The 21,084-nt window shown below is 40.3% G+C and overlaps 1 protein-coding gene across 1 annotated transcript in view; it reads right to left on the reverse strand.

Annotated features, from left to right (window-relative positions):
• Positions 1-21,084, reverse strand: part of dock4 (dedicator of cytokinesis 4) — a 378,537-nt gene that overhangs the window by 263,423 nt on the left and 94,030 nt on the right. Inside the window, exons 5-7 of the mRNA XM_041215897.1 lie at positions 20,466-20,562; positions 15,410-15,558; positions 2,811-2,895 (exon numbers count right to left, since the gene is read on the reverse strand). Coding sequence (XP_041071831.1) covers positions 2,811-2,895; positions 15,410-15,558; positions 20,466-20,562 — 331 coding nt within the window. The remainder of the gene's footprint in view (positions 1-2,810; positions 2,896-15,409; positions 15,559-20,465; positions 20,563-21,084) is intronic.

The raw sequence follows: 21,084 nt of genomic DNA on the forward strand, positions 1-21,084 counted from the left end.
GGGGTCACAGCAATTTAGCAGTAAAATGGGATCACAGTGGTGTGGGTTTTTAATCTCTTTTTCTGACTCTCCCAGGAGCTTGTATGTCTCCATGTGGTAGAAAGTGTGTGTATCATCAACATAGGGCACCATGATTGTATGAAATAGGCTAGATGGACCAGCTGCTCACTTCCTGTCTGACATTGTTGTACATTTGTGGGAAAAGACTAAATATGGACCCTTGGGTAATGATCCAAATATAGCAGTGTGGGGAGCAAAGTGAAGCCAAGCAATTGCTTGAGATGCATTGTCCACATTCGTAAAGGAAGGAACAGAATCATGAAAAGTCAGGGCCATTATGGCCCCTACCTGGCAGCTGCAGCAACTTTACAGAATAAAGCTCTGACATGCAATGGATGGGAATTTTTAAACATGACGAGACTTATCATACAAATAGACAAATATACAAATTAGGAGCATTAATAGACCATTTGACCCCTTGAACCTGCTCTGCCATTTGATAACATCATGGCTGATCAGATTGTGGCCTCAACTCCACCTTCCTGTCTACATCCTACACCCTTGGACTCCCTTCTTAGTCAACAATCCATCTACCTCTGTGACCCTGCCTCCACCAGTCTTTGGGGAACAAAAGTCCACAGACTCATGGCCCTCAGCGGGGAAAAAAAAAATCTTCTCATCTCCATCTTAAATGGGAGACCCCTTACTTTTAAGCTGTGTCCCCAAGTCTCTAACAAGCAGAAACATCCTCCCAACAACTACCCTGTCGAGACTCCTCAGGATCTTAGATGTTTCAATAAGATCACCTCTCATTCTGCTAAACTTCAATAGGTATAGGCCCAACCTGTCCAAACTTTCCTCATAAGATAGCCCCTTCATCCCAGGGATCATCTGACTGAACCTTCCCTGAACTGCTTCTACTGTAGTTAAATTACTTAACTGAGGCCACCAATCCAAGTACACTACATCTACAAGTTCCCCTTTATCCATGTTGCTTGTTATTCCTTTTATCTCAGTCTAATGTCGAATTCCACCCCAGAATTTCTAACATGAGGAATAACAGAATTAGGTTGGATCCTAAAGCACTTCTGATTTGCACTTCGTTCATTAAAGTCAAAGATCTAAAAATTCAGAGTCCCAGTCATGCATAATTTCCATCCGCCTCATTGCCTGAAGGTCACCCTGTCAAAAATTAGTCAATTAGAATATGACAGGAGGGGAAAAAGCACTGATACTACCAACAATTGAAGCCAAACCAGAAGACCCAGAAAATTCACAGAGTTAGGGGTTGCAGAGAAAGCACCTTGTAAAGCTGACTGCTCTTAAAGCATCACCCATAAGCAGCAATCTGAAGGGGTGACTCCAACAGAAGCCTGTTAAGATGATAACTTGAGAAGTTGCAGGTTATCAGTCTTAGGATAGGTGTAGCACACTTGTCTTCGAGTCAAAAGGCTGTTATTCAAATGTCAGCAAGTTTGAGCATATAATCTAAACTGACTGCACTGTTGAAGGTGCTGCCTTTCACATGAGCAAGACTCTGCCTGATCAGGTGGCTGTAAATGATTCCATCACATTATCTGAATAAAAGCAGGAAAGTTCTCCTGTTATCCTTGACAACATTTATCCCATGACCAGCATTACTGATAATTTGTTCTATTAAGCCATCCAGTTGGTCTGCAAATTGGCTGCTGTTTGCCTACAATACAACAGTGACAGAACCTCAATTGTAAGTCATTACCTATATTACATATCTATATATATATCTATATATAAGTAAATAAATAAATAAATATAAATATATATCTATATATAAATAAATAAATATAAATATATATCTATAAATAATATAAATAAGCAATATAAATAAATAATATAAATAAATAACAAATAATATAAATAAATATATATATATATATATATATATATATATATATATATATATATACATACACACACACACAACATTTTTTCATTTATTCTTTCTTTAATTATCACCTCAATCTCACGTGGTTCCACACGGTTCAAGACCCCCCAACCAACCACATCAGTGTTGCCTGTGACTGATAGAGAACTTAGAAGCTAAGATCAAAAGGCCACATGAACTTGTAAACAATGGGAGTGGCAGTAGCTTTCAACAGAGGAAATTGTCAGATTATGTTACAAGCTACATGCAAAATTAAATGGACCACGGTGGGGGAAATGTCTGTGTCAAGAAATAATTTCTAATTGGCAGTCTTGTTAATTGTAGAAATATGTTAGCCAATGACTAAGCTGATTTTAATGCCAAAAGGGAATGATGAGAGGAGTCATTTGGAATTGTACTCAGATTTTAATCAACTGAAGGTCTCCCTTAACAAGCTATGTCTGCAGCTGTCTGGCAGCTGGCAAAACTTGGCTATTGCTTTGTAAAGGGAGTGTAACTTCCTGAACTGCTATCAAGGCGTCAAGGCCCACTTGCATCTGCAGAAACAAAGATGTGGATGCCAATGAGAAAAGGCTAGAGATTATCTCCATTGCTCGTTTAGCTCAGCTTCCCGGCATTCTGCATCCTGATCCTCCCTCTGCTCTTCTTCAAAGCAGAAGAACAGAGAGAAGTTCCAGGCAGACACCACTGATTTCTGAGGCACAGTCTAAAGCTGTAACATTTAAAATTAAGTAAAAATATTTAAGTAATTTAAATAGCTTTAGAAATTTAAGAAGTTAAAACACGACGAATAACTCTTGTACAACAGCCATATCACTACTTTCTCCTTCAAATGAAGATTGTTATATAACAAGATAACAATATAAAAACATTAATGCATGCTCACCAATTTGTATAGTTCTGTAACACTTATTTCGTCAGGATCCACCATACTGAACTCTTTCCTTGGTACCAGATCCAGGCCCATCTGTCTATTTAGGAAGATAAAGGAACATATAACAGATTGGAATAATTTTTCAAGTACTTTAAAGAAACTTGTTCCACCTGTGCGTAGTTACTGAATTCATAGCATTATACCAAACTGTGGTGATCTTACATAAATGTAAATTGATATTTCAAAATAACATCCTTTAACACAGCAAAACATCCCAAGGCACAAGACAGGAAAGATAATAGACAAAATCTGGCACTGAGTTAACAAAGGAGCCAATGCAGTTGCAAACCAAAAGCCTGGTGACTAAAAGTTGGAAGGGTTTAAGGGGGGCAATTTCAAGAACGCCTCGACAACTGTAGGCACAACTGCCTATGAAGGGCTGAAGGGATTGCAGAGGTGTACAAGAGGCCAGAGTTGAAGGGCCACTGCGAACTTGGAGAATTTTAGACCTGAAGACCTTGCAGAGATAAAAAGGGGGGGATTTTAACATGAAGATGAGAATTTCTAAAATCAAGGCATTTCTAGACTGGGAGTCAAATTAAATTAGCAAGCAAAGAGGTAATTTGTTAAAAGAAGTTGGTGCAAGGATTTTGAACAAGCTGAAGATTGTAGAGGGTGGATGATATAAGTCTAGTAAGGAGTGGATTGGAACAGATGAGTCTGGGACTAAGAGAAGCTTGATGAGAATATCAACAGATGGGCTGAGGCAGGGACAAAAACAATTGCTTGCATATATAAAGCACTTTTCATGACTTCAGGATGTCCCAGAGCACTTTTGAAGGAGACTGGTGATATTACAGAGATCTTTGTAACACAGAGGATGTGGGGTTGGAAGCATCAAATAGGATGCTGAGGTTGCAAACAGTCTGGCTCAGCCTGAGACAATGATGAGGGAGGAGGGTGGAATTGATGGCAGGAAATGCAATGTGCGATCAGGACCATGGCTTCAGTCATCCAATGTACGAATGGAGGAAATTGCAAGTCATTCAGGGCAGGATTTTGAACTTTGCAGGATGTTCAATTTTGAAAAAGGATACACCATTATTGGTAATTCTCAAATAGCATGTCTGGTATGAAGTCTTTCTGCACTTCGATTAAGTCACAGTTTGAACGGCAGCAGTATCACTCCAGTGTCAGGTCCTAACATGAAACACAATTATACTAAAACTAGGTCAAAAAAGGGCATCTCGCACCGCTTCGAATTTACTCCAATGACATAACTCCAATTTGATGTGAAACTGCATTTCAAATATGCCCAGGTGACCTGTTGAACAGTCTCATGCACATCTGAAGCTCAGAATGAGTATCTTTAATGTTAGGAGAGAACAGATACTCTTTCTTACCCATACTCTAAACTTAAAAGGTAGGATTGAGGAAGCAAAAGGTTCTGTTACTGATCAGCCTTAGGTCATTGTACACTACAAGGGTCAAAGGTGACAGGTACCAGTGTCAGATTGGTGACTGCATTACAACCAGAGCCTGAATTAAGCTCCTGGAAAAAATATCCTTCATGTGATAATTCTTAAATGCTGCCAACACTGCTTTAAGAACATTCAGTGTATTCTAATTGCCCTCAATGCTGGAACAATGATTGGTTTGTTATTTTAATATAGTGGCTTTAATGACATAATTGTACAGCTTGTTCCATCATGGGGGTTTGAATGCATCATTCATGGTTTAGCAGGTGCCCAACCCATTACATATTCTACTGAAGCACATGAAAGAAACTTGGTAGAATTGCATAGCTTTCTCATGGCCTGCAATCTTCCCTTACTGAGGGCTTCTTCTCTACTGTCAACTTTCACTCTGCCCTCTTGGATATATGGCCAAGTTAGGAACGTGCATGTTAAGACAGGTTCAGGTCACAAACATATATGGAAGAAACATTACAAGCAGGAGCAAACAATCCCATTTAATTTTCTGAAATTCTGCCTGCATTAGCAGTTAAACAAAAAAAGTTCAGAATTGGGATGATATCAGGCATTGAAAGATAGTGCCTGGGGTGGAAAACCAGAGTTCTGAAGATTGACCAGAGATGCCAATTGGAATGGAGATGGCATTGAAAGAAATTTAATTGACATTTTTTAAGATCATGACAATGAGGTAAAGAATGACAAAGAAAGGAAAAGGTTAGCTCCTCTGGTTGCAGTTAATGTTTTAAAATTGACTAAAAGTGCAAAAAAAACATTACAAGAGATTCTTTTACACAGAGATAGAGCATGAAATGTTTTGCCACAGGAAGTAGCAGAGACAAAAACCACTATAAGGGAAAAGTATAGCCTGCATTTACATGATTAAAGATTAAAAATTGGAAGCTGAGAAAGTTAAGGCTAAGGGGAGAATTAAAGCTCATGTGATTCAACTTTCAATTAAGATCTACATCCACATATGTAGCGCAACAACAGGGCTTAGTTTTTGGCACAAATTGGGCTCATTTTATTCTCAACTGATTTCACCCAATTTTTTTTGATCCAATTTCTGGGAAACAATGAAATTCAAAAATCAGTACTTGCTAGGTGAGGAACAAGTAGGGAAGCAGGAATTGGTTATTAGCCTTGGGCAATGAGAAAAAGATTTGACAATTTCAGATCCCTCAAACATTTTTATAACCATAATTTTCACACTCATGTGGTGTTTTTACTGCATCAATGTGCCCTGCACTGTTCAAATATAGTAATGCAGCAGACAGGCCCACAGCAGCTTGTGGATTTCCAGCTATGCTTTTCAACTGCCATTTCCCCTATCAAGTGAGATTGACCTAAATGTCTAACACCTTTGCTGCAACTTATAATTTGCAAAATAATGTGATTTTTTTTTCTGTGGATCTATATGCATAAGTGATAGTTATGAAACAGTTTAAACATTATATACAGCTTTCATCATCTGATTTCAAAAGTAGACGTGAACAGTGAGGCTTGCACTTAAAAGCCAAATTTAATTTGATACAATGTCTTACGATGTCAAGCAGAGCATATCATTAGAGGATATCATTAGGAGAAATTACTGAGCAGGAAAGTGGAAGAGTCATATTAAAAGCAGCAGCAAAATAATCCTAGTGGTGATTGTGCTACCTCAGCTACGTGTATGGAGCTCCACCACTCTTCAATCACCCCTTGAACAATTTAACTGATATCACCACCTTAAGGGTTTTGTGTTAAAAAGGCAAAAAAAAGTCATCTTATTTTGGGAGGCACTGACAGCAAAACTTCTATTGTGAAATGCAGAATGTTTTAGCTTCTTTTTCAAATTTTAGGAAGTGGCAATCCTAAAGGCAACGGTATTGTAACAAATTAAAAATTATTCCATGAAGTGCAATGAATAATATTGGAGATTGTTGCACAAAGTCTGTAGGGAAATACTGGCACCATCTGCTACACAAGAGGCAGCCACGTCAAGCGATGAGATATGCAAGACAAAAAGGAGCTGACTTGCCAAAGGTTGATAAATCATTGAAATTATAATTAAAACCTTAAGTTATCAAATATTCTCAACAATATTTATTCCAGTATTTATGCACATTAATTGCATACTTCAAAATTGAAAATAAACCTGTTAGATTATGAATAACAACCCAAACACAATTTCTTCATGCTTTAACTGGTGGCTTATCATAAATACAAGTCATGTAATCCTTTTCCCTTTGTAACATCTTAGATCAAAAATAGCTACCAAAAATTAAGTTATATTTTGGTCATTCAAAACTAACTTAGAAACCTTCAAAAAGTTTGTTTATGAATAATGCAGTAGCTGTGCTCAATAATAGTAATTTTTAAAACAAAATCAGGAGGCCTCACAAAGGGCATGGGTGTGGTAGCATGGAGAAAAGATCATGCTTCCCCTGTTAGGGAAACAGCCACATTGTTCAGTCAGCAACATTAAGGAGGGGATGCAGCGACAAGAACAGTGTGAAATTTATTTACACAATCCTGACCCAGTGTCCAGTTATTTTTGAAACTCCAATGGTTGCCAAGTCACTTTCCTTCTTTTTTGGGGTAGCTCGAAGCCTAAGGTGAAAGATATCACTAAAGAATAAAGCAAATTTTCTATTTGGTCTGTCTCAGACCATGATCAAACACTCCAGGAATGAGCACAAAGCTTTCCCTAATCTATCTAGATGAGTAATAAGGACAACTCCCGAACCACGATGGAAGAGAGGATGGGGTGAGCAAGGCACAAGATTTCTTGATGAGAGGCTGGTTTCTGTGAAGGAATATAGCTGAAGGACAATCAACAACTGTCCTTTTCACGAGAGAGGCCGGAGCCCATGTTGAAGGAGGCGATGCAGAAGAAAATAGTTATTTCGGGGGCTTCAGGGAAATCTCCTAACGGAGCCAATATGCAGCTGTCACAGCAGAAGCTGGCAAGCCATGTCATTGCAGCTGCCATGTTCTCTGGGCTGAGAAAGAATGCCAAGTTAGCTATATCTAAAGGTTGGCCATTCAAAAAACAAGGAACGCCTGTTCAATGCATGCAAATATAATCTCAGAGCATACGTGTTACATCAGCAATGCAGCTTCCAAGCACATGCTATACCATTCACACTGTCTTATAAAACCTTGCAACTCTTTCTTAGTGGCAGATTGTCAAGAGCCATCTTCAACCAAACAATTTACGTATCAAACTACTAAGTGAGGTGCTTCTGGTGTTACATGCTCCTACAGCTTGTATATAGCACCTTTACCATTGTAAAACATCAGAAGGTGCCCCACAGGAGCAACATCAATCAAAATGACACTGAGCCACACAAGGAGAATCCAGGGCAGATGACCAAAAGCTTGATTCAAGGTAGGTGTCTGAATGAGATAAGAGACATAAAGACTTGGAGGTTTAGGGAAAGAAATTCAGAGCTTAGAGGCTTGGCAACTGAAGGCATGGCTGCCAATGGAGGAGTAATTAAAATCAGGAATGCTAAAGTGTGCCAGAAATAGAGGAGACTAGATATCTTGGAGTGCTGTGGGCCTGAAGGAGATTACAGGCAGGAGGGGCGAGGCATTGACGGGTTCTCAAAACAAAAATGAGCATTTTAAAATCGAGGTATTGCTTAACTGGGAGCTGATGTTGATCAGCCAACACAGGAGTGATGGGTGAATGGAACTTAGTTAGGACAGAGGCAGAAGAGTTTAGATTAAACTTCAGTTTCTGGAGAGTGAAAGTTGGAAGGCCAGCCCTGCATGTGTTCGAATAGTCAAGTCTAGATGACAAATGCATGGATGGCGGTTTCAGCATCAAATGGTCTCAGACCTGGGTGGAGTCGAGCCATGTTATGGTGGTGGAAATAGGCCATCAGTAATGTTGCAGATGTGTGGTTGGAAGCTCATCTTGAGTTAAACATGTCACCAAGTTTGCTAACAGTTTGGCTCGGCCTCAGACAGCTGCCTAGGGAGGGATGTTGTTGGTGCAAAGGAAAAACGTTTGTGGCAAAGTTTTAAAAAGAGGCAGCACAAAACCATTGGGAGATATCCAGCACTTAAAGGGGATGCGCCAACCTGAGATCTCCACTTTAACCTCCGAACAAATAACAGAGATGTTAAGGGGACATAGCAGAATATGGTGACTTCCTCCTTTGATGTCAAGACTGTCGCCTCATCTTCCTGATCTTTTAGCTGAATCAATTTCCTCCTATGAATGGCAGAACTATGCAGCATTTGGCAGGCATCAGAATTTGGAAGATTTTCTCAGGTGTGTAGAGCAGGATCCTATCTGATATGACCAGACAAATGAATCTCTGTTTCAGGGCGATAAACAAATAACCAACCAGACTTCTGGTAAAGGCAGAAGCCTCTTTGTCCTTTTTCTTCAGTTTAGTGTAGGGGTCAATAGCCAGAGCTCAGTGAAGAACGATGGTATCCCAGCAGCTGCTGGGGTATCTCGTAATCGTTTCCATGACTTTGTTCTTCGGGTCTACGACCAGCTGGACGCTGATAGAATGGTAAACCTTCCTACTCACCACTGTCACAATATTAACGTTAGGGGCTTTGATGGCTAAAGTCAGTGACCCGGACCTTAAGGAAGCCACATACTCAGTAAAACTAGCACATCCTCTGCAAATGCTATGACTTAGAATACGCGAAGGATGCAAAGTGTTGACTGACAAAGTTTCAGTGTCCTGTTTGTTGCATCTCTGGACGAATGTGAGACATTTACAGCAAATCCCATTGATAGTCACTTGAAAAGATCTGGTCTCTAACGTTGTGCTTATTTTTATTACAACAGGCAAGCAAGCAGGTCTGTGTCCTGTATGAAATCTTCAGACCAGGCTCCAGCAACTTTTTAAAAATGTATCCTTTCATGGGATGCAAAAGGCCAGTATTTGTTGTTCATCCCCAACTGCCCTTGAACTGAGTAGCTTGCTCAGCCATTTCAGAGGGCAGCTCAGAGTCAACCACACTGCTGTGGTCAGGAGTCACAAGTAGGCCAGACCAGGTAAAGGACAGCAGGTTTCCTTCTCTAAAGGACATTAGTGAACCAGATGAGTTTTTACAATTGATGATAGTTTCATGGTCAGTATTACAGAGAGCAGCTTTCAATCACATGTTTTAAAATTGGATTGTATTCACTGAATTTAATTCCACCAGCTGCCATGGTGGGGTTTGAACCATTAGTTCCCCAAGAGCTTGGGCCTCTCAATTACTCGTCCAGTGACATTACTACTGTGGCACTGTCTCCCCATAAGTAGCACAACATTCTTGACATGTTCTCTCATAAGGTGTGGAGAGTGAAGGCAAGGCTCATTCTCCATGGCCAAGTGCTCATGCCTGGGTGGAGAATATAATTCCTGGACTAATTAAAGCAGATGCCTGAGATGCTGATGTGACTGTCTTTCCTCCTAAGCACAAAGTTCTCTTGCTCCTGCAAAACTAGGACAACCTAGTTGAATGCCTACGCTAAACAATGTAGTCGTAACTGTTTTTGGCATTTGGGCGGAAGAATGTGGCAACTGGGGATCTGCACTGAAAGAATCTCGTACTGCAGAAATTCAGCAAACAGCAGCTCAGTGTGTTTTTTGAACTAAAAACATAAAAAAGCTGTATGGCTTTACAAGCTGGGGGAAAAAATTCCAAACAATCTGAATAAATTTGAGGCCCTTCCCCTGTGCTGATCATAACATGTCATTCCTGTACATAATTCTGATTTGCAAATTCAGGTCTTAGAGCTATCCTCACTTTTACTCATATAAACAAACAACAATAGGCTGAAGTCAAATCAAAAACAGAAACAGAAATACCTGGAAAAACTCAGGTCTGGCAGCATTGGCGGAGAAGAGCACAGTTGACGTTTCAAGTCCTCATGACCCTTCTCCGCCGATGCTGCCAGATCTGCTGAGTTTTTCCAGGTATTTGTTTGTTTTTGTTTTGGATTTCCAGCATCCACAATTTTTTGTTTTTATCTCTGGGCTAAAATCAAAAGTTGCCTGCCCATACAAAGTACATCATCAAAGACCTACTACTGATCATACTTGGCCACTGATAACAAAACAACTGTGATAAGAAAGCTGATGTCAATTAAGTTAAGTGGCTGCCAAGACACTTGAGCAGTTTTAATTCTGCTGCTTTGTCTGTGCCAAAAAGGAAATGAGTATTATATCTTGTGCTGGAAATCTCAATAGACATGAATTACCAGGTAGGAATTACAATTACTAACGCCAAGTGACTGATCAACACCACACAGTCAAAACACGCAGCTGTGACACAAACAGATTGTGCAATCTGATCTACACCTTCACTTCCAAAAGAAGAATGATGCTCCTTTCATTTATCTGCAAATCATGTACAGCTGTTTAAAGGACAGAAAGACCACAGTCTGCTGCCAGAAAGTCAAAAAAGGTTCCACAAACCTCACTGACAGCTCCTTGGTTTAAATGTTTGGTCAGGATATCATAGCTAATTTTGGAAATTTAGTTACAATAACTCTTGAGCCCACAAAGGCAGCTAACAACCATAACAGTGCAGCCGATTAAGCACACATACACAAGGATCACAATGGTATTACAATCGCTGTAGAAACAGTTGACATTTAAAAAGCAATTCAAAATTCCTGTTACTTACCCAAGTGAAGCCACAAGATTTAAACAAATGATTTTACGATACATAAGCTAAACAAACCTAATAGTACTAACTAAACATCATCTTAGATTACCAATTGTACTTTATAACCAAAAAAAAAATCAGAACAGAAATCCTCAACTGAAACTTTCCCTTCCACTTTGACTTCTCCGCAGAAAGTCTTTGGTGACTTAGCAGCCTCTTGAAGGTTCTTTTACTTGCTGGGACCAAACCAAAGTTCAACAGCTCTCAGGACTTCAATTTGATTCTCAGTGTGCCTGTTATCCTCAGAGGTATGGGCTTTTTTGGGGTTCTTGCACAAGCATCCAGCTGAGCGACCCTCTACTGCTCCATAAGTGCCTCATAACTGTTTACCCTCCAGCTCAGGTGTGGGCTCTACTCCATTCTGACTTAGTGACACCACTTCAAAAATACCCCAATTTCTGATAGCTCTTCTTGCTTCTGGTCTACAGCTGCTTTAGAGCTCTTGGCAGACTCCCCAAGCTGAACTGCTTGTTTCTGTGAGCAAAAACACAAACCCCACACACAAACAGGACAGTTCCCTGCAACCTATCTCCATGGCAATGAGACATTCTTGGGATGCTCCAAGCAGAAAGGTAATCTAATTATCTCTGACCTTCAAACAACTCCTTTGATCCTGTGAAGCATATAATTTATATCTCCAATGGAGTTAACAGCCATCTTCTCCAGATTGGCTGGTTCCACTGAGAATCCTCCTTGTTTACCAAGGGTCTTTAAGCTTCAAAACTAAATCTTCTGACCATCTGGTCTGAGGAAATAAGTTACCTCTCTAATAGAGGCAGGAAAAGAGAGCTCAGGCAAGCGATATCCTGGTTCCAGCCCACCTGTCATTTTTGTGGCTTTCACCCCTCTAATTCTGACCTCATAAGTACACATGAAAGGATCTCAGCCAGAGGTTTTGTTTTACATTTGTTCACAGGATGTGGGCATTGCTGGCTAGGCCAGCATTTCTTGCCCATCCCCAATGTCCTCAAGGAGGTGCTGGTGAGCTGCCTTCTTGAACCTTTGCAGTCCATGTGGTGTAGGTACACCCAGTATACTTATTCTTAGGGAGGGTGTTCCAGGAACTTGGCCAAGCAGCAGTGAAAGAATAGTGATATAGTTCCAAATCACAAGAGTGTGTAGCTTGGAGGGGAACTTGCAGGTGGTGGTCCCTTGCATTTGTTGCCCATGTCCTTCCAAGTGGTAGAGCTTGAGGGTTTAAAAGGTGCTATCGAAGGACCTTGGTTAGATGCTGCAGTGCATCTTGTAGATGGCACACACTGCTGCCACTGTGCATCGGTGGTGGAGGAAGTGCATCTTTAAGGTGCCCATCTAGCAGGCTGCCTTGTTCTGGATGGTATTGAGCTTGTTTCATGTTGTTGGAACTGTACTCATTCAGATAAGTGGAGAGTATTCCATCACAGTCCTTTCTTGAGCCTCGTAAATGGTGGACAGGCTTTGGGGATTCAAGAAGTGAGTTACTCTCCACTGAATTCCCAGCCTCTGACCTGTAGTTATAGCCACAGTACTTGTATGGCTGGTCCAGTTCAGTTTCTGGTCAATCGTAACTCCCAGGATGCTGGTAGTGGGGGATTCAACAATGGTAATGCCATTGAATATCAAGGGGAAAAGGTTGTATTCTCTCTTGTTGGAGATAGTCATTGCCTGGCACTGGTGTGGTGCAAATATTACTTGCCACTCAATCAGCCCAAGCCTGAATGTTGTGCAGGTCTTGCTGCATATGGACACGGACTGCTTCAGTATCTGAGGAGTCGCAAATGGTGCAGAGCATTGTGTAATCAGCGAATATCTCCACCTCTGACCTTATGATGGAAGGAAGGTCATTGATGAAGCAGCTGAAGATGGTTGGGCCTTGGACACTACCCTGAGGAACTCCTGCAGCAATGTTGAGATGAATGACCTCCAACAACCACAAACATCTTCCTTTGTGCGAGTTATAAATCCAATCAGTGGAGAGTTTGCCCCGATTCCCACTGACTTCAATTTTTCAAGGGCTCCTTGATGTCACACTCAGTCAAATGTTGCCTTAATGTCAAGGGCTGTCACTTTCATTTCACCTCTGGAGCTCAGCTCTTTTGTTCATGTTTGAACCAAGGCTGTAATGAGGTCAAGAGCTGAGTGGCACTGGTAGAACCTAAGTGAGCAGGTTATTGCTGATTAAGTGCTGCTTGATAGCCCTATTGACAACATGTTCTATCACTTTGCCGATGATTGAAAATAGACCAACAGGGGAATAATTGGTTGGGGTGGATCTGTCCTGCTTTTTGTGGACAGGACATCCCTAGGCAATTTTCCACATAGCCATGTAGATGCAAGTGTCGTAGCTGTACTGGAACAGCTTGGCTAGGGGCGCAGCTAGTTCTGGAGCAAAAGCCTTCTCTACTATTGCTGAAATACTGTGAGGACCCAAAGCCTTCTCAGTATCCAGTGCCTTCAGCCATTTCTTGATTGCACGTGGAGTGAATCGAGTTGGTTGAAGACTAGCAATATTTTTCTCTTCGGATAATTGTCCAATTCCCTTTGAAAGCCATGACTGAATCTGCCTCCACCAGACTCAGGTTCAGATCCTAACTACACACTATGTAAAAGATTTTCCTGTCAGCATTGGTTCTAGAGGATAGGGAAGACAAGTGTGATGGGTCAGCTAAGGTTATTGATTTGAACTCTAACAAATATCTTTGATTCCATTATCTTGCCTGGTACAACATTCCAAACATTTCAAAGTGAGTTCTTTTCAAAGATCAGTTTTAAATTCACTTTTTACTACTTTCATCTGATTCCATTCATCCATTGCTGATTCACCTCAACAATGTATTTACATCCAGATAATGCTGATACCCTCTAACCATCTCTCTGGACAGTACTGCTCAAGTCTCTCTGACCTTTCCTCAATGCACATCCTTAAGAGTCCTGCTTATCCTATTTTTTTTAATGGCCCTAACAGAAAACATTATGTCAGCTAAAAACATTATGTCAGCTAAAATGCAATTTGTGTCTGATATTGCAATACAACATTAGGATTAGTGAAAAGTTGTATTTGGGAACTGAAGGAATATTCCAGGTTGACTGCTAAAAATGAAATGCACAGATTTGACAAATGGACCCACCAAGTCTCCAAATTCTTTCTTCCCTGATTTTGCCATTAAAGTCGGTTCCACCAAACTTAGAAAGGCAAAGCAAGAGCAATGATGAAGAAACTGCCCTCACACCACATCGGCCCTGTTCATGTGATTTTTAAATATATGTATTCTTTACATTCCCAGAGGCTCATTCGATGGCACTCTCACCTAATTCAGGAGATTCTGGGTTCCAGTCCCACTCAAGGACTGAAGCGCAAAAATCTAGGCTGACATTCCTGTGCAGCACTGTGGTCGAAGGTGCTCTCTTTGGAATGTGATATTAAACCAAAACTCAGTCTGCTTTCCCAGGTGGATGCAAAAGATCTCACTGACACTATTTAGAAGAGCCGCCACTGCCCCAGCCAATATTGAACCCTCAAATGATCACAAAAAACAGATTATGTGGACATTATTAGTTTGAATGTGTGGGAGCTTGCTGTGTGCAATTTGGTTGCCGTGTTCCTTACAACAGTAATTGCACTTCAAAAGTACTTTGTTGACTGTATTTTGCTATGTCCTGGGTCATTGAAGCCGTTATGTAAATGCAACGTTTACTATATCAAACTTTTTAAATTCAGGGTCATTTCCGATTAAAAGCTGTGCAATTATTATCAATCAACAGGTTAGGCTAAACAGGAGGGAAATCAGAAAACATATTTTCCCACACATAGGGTAGTGAAAATCTGTAAGGTTGTGGTTGCTGGATCAATTGAAATGTTCAAGACTGAGGCTGATAGAATTTTGAGAGGTGAGGTTATCAAGGAGTGTAGAGTAATGACTAATAAATAGAGCCATGGTACAGGTCTGGCATAATCGAATGGAACGGCTGAGCAGGCTCAAGGGGCAGAATGGCCTATTCATCTTCCTATGTAGCTTTGATATCACCGCCAAATGTATGGATTTTCAGGCCCAGTGTTTTCTAGGCATTTAACAACAATTTAAAAACTTCCAGTTCACAAAAGGAAAAACACTTTAAAAAGTGCCTGTGTGAAACCTGACAACATTGGCAAAAACTATGACTACTGACATTACAAAACCTTTGCCAAAAACACTTCCAGATCATAAATTATAGCATGTCAGGCTTTACGTCCAATTTTGTTCCTTAAAATAATTGTTATTTTCCAGTTCTATTGCATTAAATCAACGATCAGCTGGATTTGATTATCCACAACTCATACAACCCTCATGCTTTTCCTTTCGTGCTTTGTGTACAATATTGATGTTGGCATCTTAATTTTCTATATACAATTGCATATTGTTTATTTTTAACTACTGTAGAAAACCTAAGGTGAAGTAAAAGCCAAACTCTACATATCAGAGCAACATAATTAGAAGAAATGCTTACTCGTTGCCCCAATCCAGGCGAGCTGTAATGTGCCGTTTTACATCTTTCATCCGATCATGTGTTAGATGCCCCACGAGCACCTGCCTACGGAGATCAAGCAGCTCATTCATCACGTGCCAGAGCCGATGAAACAAATCCCCTTCATTCTTCTGTCAAAGGAAAGGAGAAATAAGATAAAAGGCTTCATATATTACAGAAAAATACAATTCCCTTTTGAGAAATTGATAAACACAAGCGGTAAGGAATTTAGTACAACCACACTTCATGGTCCCCGCAAAAATATTCTCCCAAAAACACAAGGACATTGCTAATGACGGTAAAAATCTTTAAAAAGTATTGAAAATATCATCAGAAAAGCATAAAATCACGCTCATTCACACACTTTAAATCAAGCCTCACAGGCTGTCGTTGTGAATGGCATTTGGAATTAAATTAAATCTGAAACAAACACATAGGGCTGAATTTTCTGGCACTCCATCTATTGCGAATGAAAGAGGGTGAGGGTGGGGGCAAAAAGTATCTGTGCCAGTTAGCCCATCAGTTCATCAACACTGTTCCCAATGCCAGCCATTTTGGTGAGAAGCATGTTTGAGGTCTGGAAGACTGCCCACCTCAAGGTGGGCAGGCAATTAGACTCATTATGAACCTTGTTAAGGGCACTGAAAGGAGGTTAACTAGGATTTTCCAGTCAGCCTCCAGTTTCCGTACACGACGGGGTTCATACTTATTGCCTGGAGGCAGGTACCCAGCGGCAGGCTGCAGCGTCAAGCCCCCTGGCCCTCCCTGCCCGGCCCAGCAGGCCCCCTGGCCCTCACTGCCCTGCCCGGCCCAGCAGGCCCCCTGGCCCTCACCGCCCTGCCCGGCCCAGCAGGCCCCCTGGCCCTCACTGCCCTGCCCGGCCCAGCAGGCCCCCTGGCCCTCACCGCCCTGCCCGGCCCAGCAGGCCCCCTGGCCCTCCCCTGCCTGGTTGAGGTCATAGCCAAAGGCCACCCTGTAGAGGGATTCCCCCCAAACAATGATGGCCTGGCTGCTTTTTCTGCCTTTTTGCTCAAGTTTTAAAAAGATGTTTGGGAGAGCACCTTCTCACTGAGCATCTTCCAGCAGCACCTGACCAGTTAGCTGCTTTATACTGCTGCCGGGTGCTTCTTTGATGCTGCAAGGCTTTTGATTGGCCATCCAGCTTTCAGAGTACATCCACTATTTCTAATTGAACAGTGAACCGGCCTCCATGCCAATAGAGGCCTCAGCCATGTGAAAACCTTAACTTTAAATCAGTTTTCCAGTGGAAGAGGGTTCCTGACCCAAAATTAAACTTGGTTCCTGTTTTCTACCTCAGTGGCAAAAAATCAGCGTCATCAGAATTAAAAGTTAAGTAAGCTCCTTTGTGGGATTACTGAGGGGAGAAAAAATAGGTAGCAAACAAGAATTAGTCTTGTTGCTTCATGTCACAGGGTTCATGGATAAAATGATCAGCAGTGTTTCTGAATATCTGTAAATTAACTGGTGGGGATTAGGTAAAAATTGTCTCAATTAGGCAATGAATAGACATTATAAAACAGAAGGCCATGAAAAACAAATCAACTTATTTACCATGTTCCACATCCTTAGGATGTCCAAAACATTTCACAGGCAATTAATTCATTTCTGAAATGTTGCTCCCTGTAATACCAAATGTAGAAGCTGTTCTGTCAACACAGCTCTACAGAGGGCCTGCACTTCAGATCTCTACTTGTCTTTTCTCTTTTGAGGTATATATGCACTGATCTGAATCCTGGAATTACATTACAAACTTGCAATAATTCTTTTTCCTTCCTTGCCTTTTCTACTGTCCGAACTTAATCAGAGTTCTCCCACTCAAATTTTGTGATTAGTGTTCTGGTTTTCTTTTTCAATTTTCTGTCACCGACATTACTCACTACCATATACAATGGAAGACAATTTTCACATTTTATCAAAATATGGTACATGACTGAAGGTCTTACTGGAAACTTGAAGGTGTTGTGGGTGCAGGTTTCTCATGTTGCAAGAATTGTGCAAGCTACTGAAGAGTAATTCATTTAACTTTATTTGATTATAATCAAAGTCACTGGAAGCTTACATTTTTCTAATATGCAGTCTGAAAATATGATGCCACCTTGCAAAAAAAGGTTCATGCTCCACTTCTGGATCTAGCCCATATCATTGCTCCTGGCTCCTATCTGGTGCTGCTACTGCTGCTCCAGGGCATTAAAGTATGTTGCACTATGGGTCAGAATTTCTGATCTTACCAACCTATTTTCTGCTATGTAAAGCACAGTTCAATGTCCCAGAACAGCAGCAGCATGAGATGTGAACTGGAAAGAGTGACAAAGGTAAATTGAGGAAAGCTGCCTTTGTGAACAAGGGGTGGGTTGGGGGTGACTGGAGGAGGGGGCGGAGGAGTCAGGAGGAACAAGAGTGCGACCATGAATTGGAGAACGGAAGAGAAGAATGTTAGAATGAATTGGAAAAGAGTAGAGAATAATAAATAATCAGGTTAACAACTTAAAGCATATCTACAATTGCTCATAAATGAATGAAAATCCCCAGATGTTTTGCCACAATCCGCTGCAGTTTTTAACTGAACTGGTAATATTTTATTTACACTGCACATCTGGCTGTTACTGAACAAGAAAATGACTGGCAGCTTTGGATCAGCATCCTTTAATGAAAATGATGTCAATCCTTTTTGATCAACTGAAATATTCACTAACTGAGCCTGTGGCAGATGGTAGCTGAGCATTTCTCCAGAGTCCTCCTGACCTGAAATGCCACGTTTCCATGGGGATGTGGGACGTGGATTTAACTAAAGATTTTTCTTAGCAGGTGGATGTGATTTCAGAAAATTTAAATGCTTTTTTATTCAAGCAAGGAGCTGAGGAATACATTTTGTTACTGAAAGAGCTCCTCCAGTAAGATTCTTTTTTAATGCAGAAGCCAGATTCACAGGAAACCCCAATTCACAGCAGCTGTATAAATAATCAAACTGTTAGCAATATACGTTTGCATTTTTTTGGTCCACTGTGTGAACCTACTCTGGAAATTACCTTATTAATGAAGACAGACTGAAATGGAGTACAACTTCTATCTCAGGTGCATTGTTGCTGAACAGTATTAATGCCCTGCTTCTGGTTATTTATTCCATTTACTAACAAACTATCTAGTGCATTTGAAACCCTTAATGGTAATGGCACAATTTTCTTCTGCATCATCGAGGGGGCGAGGACAGGAAAATCATGATGAACACAGGATGTGATGACATTGGAATTATCATCTTTGTTTAGCTTCCCATCCATTTCTTAAATACAGCTCTCCTCCCATTCTGAACTTTAAGTTTCCACTAGCCCAAAACCACATAGCATCTCCCAGGCACAGGTTGGTGTCCTGAAATGTTGTTTTATAACAGTTGTGAGATGGTCCAAAAGTGACTAAGGTTGATCTGGTCATAGCTTCCCTTCTCCCTACCTGAAAATACCACTGATGTATTCATTTTCCCAACATATAACACCTTAAATTAGCAAATTCTTCAAACTCACCATGAATATGAGCAAGGTAAAGGGCACCAGGAACAGATTTAAATGATGCTGTTATTAGTATCAAGTCTCATTATCTTTCACTTCTGGTTTACAGTTAGAAGTGATTTTTCAATCATCCTCTTCCCACTTAATGTTAGCACAAAATGAAACAATATAATGAAATCCTTGCTCAGCATATCTGGACCTAATGAGAAAGAATATGGAAGTAATGGCTCTTTCGTAACAGGACAACATAAGATTTATACTGGTTAACAGTGCAAAAAGAAATGAGACACAATGGAGGATTAAGTTAATCATCAACCTTACCCTTGGAATTGATACTTGTTATTTCAGCTGAGTATTAGACATCCTGTTACTTTAATCTACTTCACTGTCCTGACTTTAGTCGTCACAACCTTGGAAAAGGTCATGAAGAAGCACGACATGACATGACATGACATATATTGCATTTTGCCTCAAGTGGAAGCTAAGCCTACCCCTTAAGCTCAGTCAGGGATTAGCCCTACCACCAGTTAAGTGCATTAACCCAACAATTAACCCAGAAAAGGGTGGGCAGATTTCAATTGGACAGTTATTTAGTTTTGTTTGTTATTTGACAACTGTATTTTACAATTATGTTTAATAGTCTGGCAGTGAATTATACAACATTTTACTCTCAGGTTCTACAACATGACCTCAAACTATCACAGAACCGAACAGGAAATGAGAAGGTTTTATTTTAAGAATTCCTGAACTTCCTGTCAACTGTGGTGTACAAAGATAAACTCTCTTATGTCTGAAATAATGCAGACAGCTCTTATGGTAAATAGCATCAATTTAATTATTGGAATTCAGATGGGAAAAGCGGCACACAAGATGATCTTCAGATGGATTTCCATATCCTGGAATATATTTTTAATTAAATAGCCTTCTCCAAGATTCAAGTTACCAAAGTTAAAACAAAACCAAAACAGCCAGTTAAATATGAGAGTCTAAAAAGTATGTTAATCCAAAAAACAGAAATTTTAAATGCATATATATGATCAGAAGCATTTATATTTCCAATGACTAACCCACTAGCAGTGAAGAAAAGATTTCATATTTAACTCACACCATTGCCAATTCAGCTGTCAGACTTAACACAGGGTGTCTTGCCTGGCTGTTCAAACAGCATGCAAGTGTCAAAAATGTTCACATGTGAGAGGAATAGGAATGTGCAATGCTTCATTAGGTACAATCTATTTTTAAATGTGAACATGGCTTCTGGATGAACTGCTCATCCAACCTGATTATTTCTGTGCAAAAATAATGGCAGAATTACAGTATACTTCTATGGTCCCACAAGTTAAAACTTTTAGTTGAACGCCTGCAATGATTACCAGAGATGGCAATATTCTGCTGTTCTGATTTCAAGAAGTCAGAAAAATTTACAGAATTGGAGGAGAGCATTTAACCCACATGAGTATATTTCACGTTAAACTGAGATTTGTTTTTTTTTTAAATAGAAGGAAGAAAACTATTACCACATAAAGCTGTTTCCACATAATGCCCCATTCTCGTAATGTTCCTGTCATTTCTGTAATGACAGTGTCTTCTGTTGGAATGATTGTTTCAAATTGCCTGTGGTTATAAAAAGAATACATCATCCATGAGCTGACTGTCATGCGTTTGCAATATGTCACGAAAGTGCTGGGTTATTTCACTTTGAATTTATGCATTTCAGGCCTTGAAAATTAGAGAACAATTTAAAATTCTACTTCATCAGCTCCAAGGGTGAAAAATTTCTCCATTGACCAAAAACAACTCCACTCAAATTGTTATAGTTTATCAGGTCTTTCGAGCAACTTCTAAGCATTGCCGCATACATTTGTTTTTAAAAATTCTTGAAAAAAGTAGTCAAGATGTACACAGTATTTCCCTCAAATTGTTCGAAACACAACTGCGCAAAGTAAAAAGTCCCTGCAGTAACTGCAGCTACCCATTCAGGAACGTACAATATTAAAGAAAAATGGTGTATAATTCCTTCATTCCATTCTTTGCTTATGATGAGGACTCCAAGCAGGTTCGCTTTATATTTTTTGAGTATCAGCAAATATGCTCTTTTCCCAGTTTTGAGTAGTTTGAGTGTCAGCAATCCAACAA

Source organism: Carcharodon carcharias, chromosome 21 (genome assembly GCF_017639515.1).
Source record: "Carcharodon carcharias isolate sCarCar2 chromosome 21, sCarCar2.pri, whole genome shotgun sequence".
Lineage (NCBI taxonomy): Eukaryota > Metazoa > Chordata > Chondrichthyes > Lamniformes > Lamnidae > Carcharodon > Carcharodon carcharias.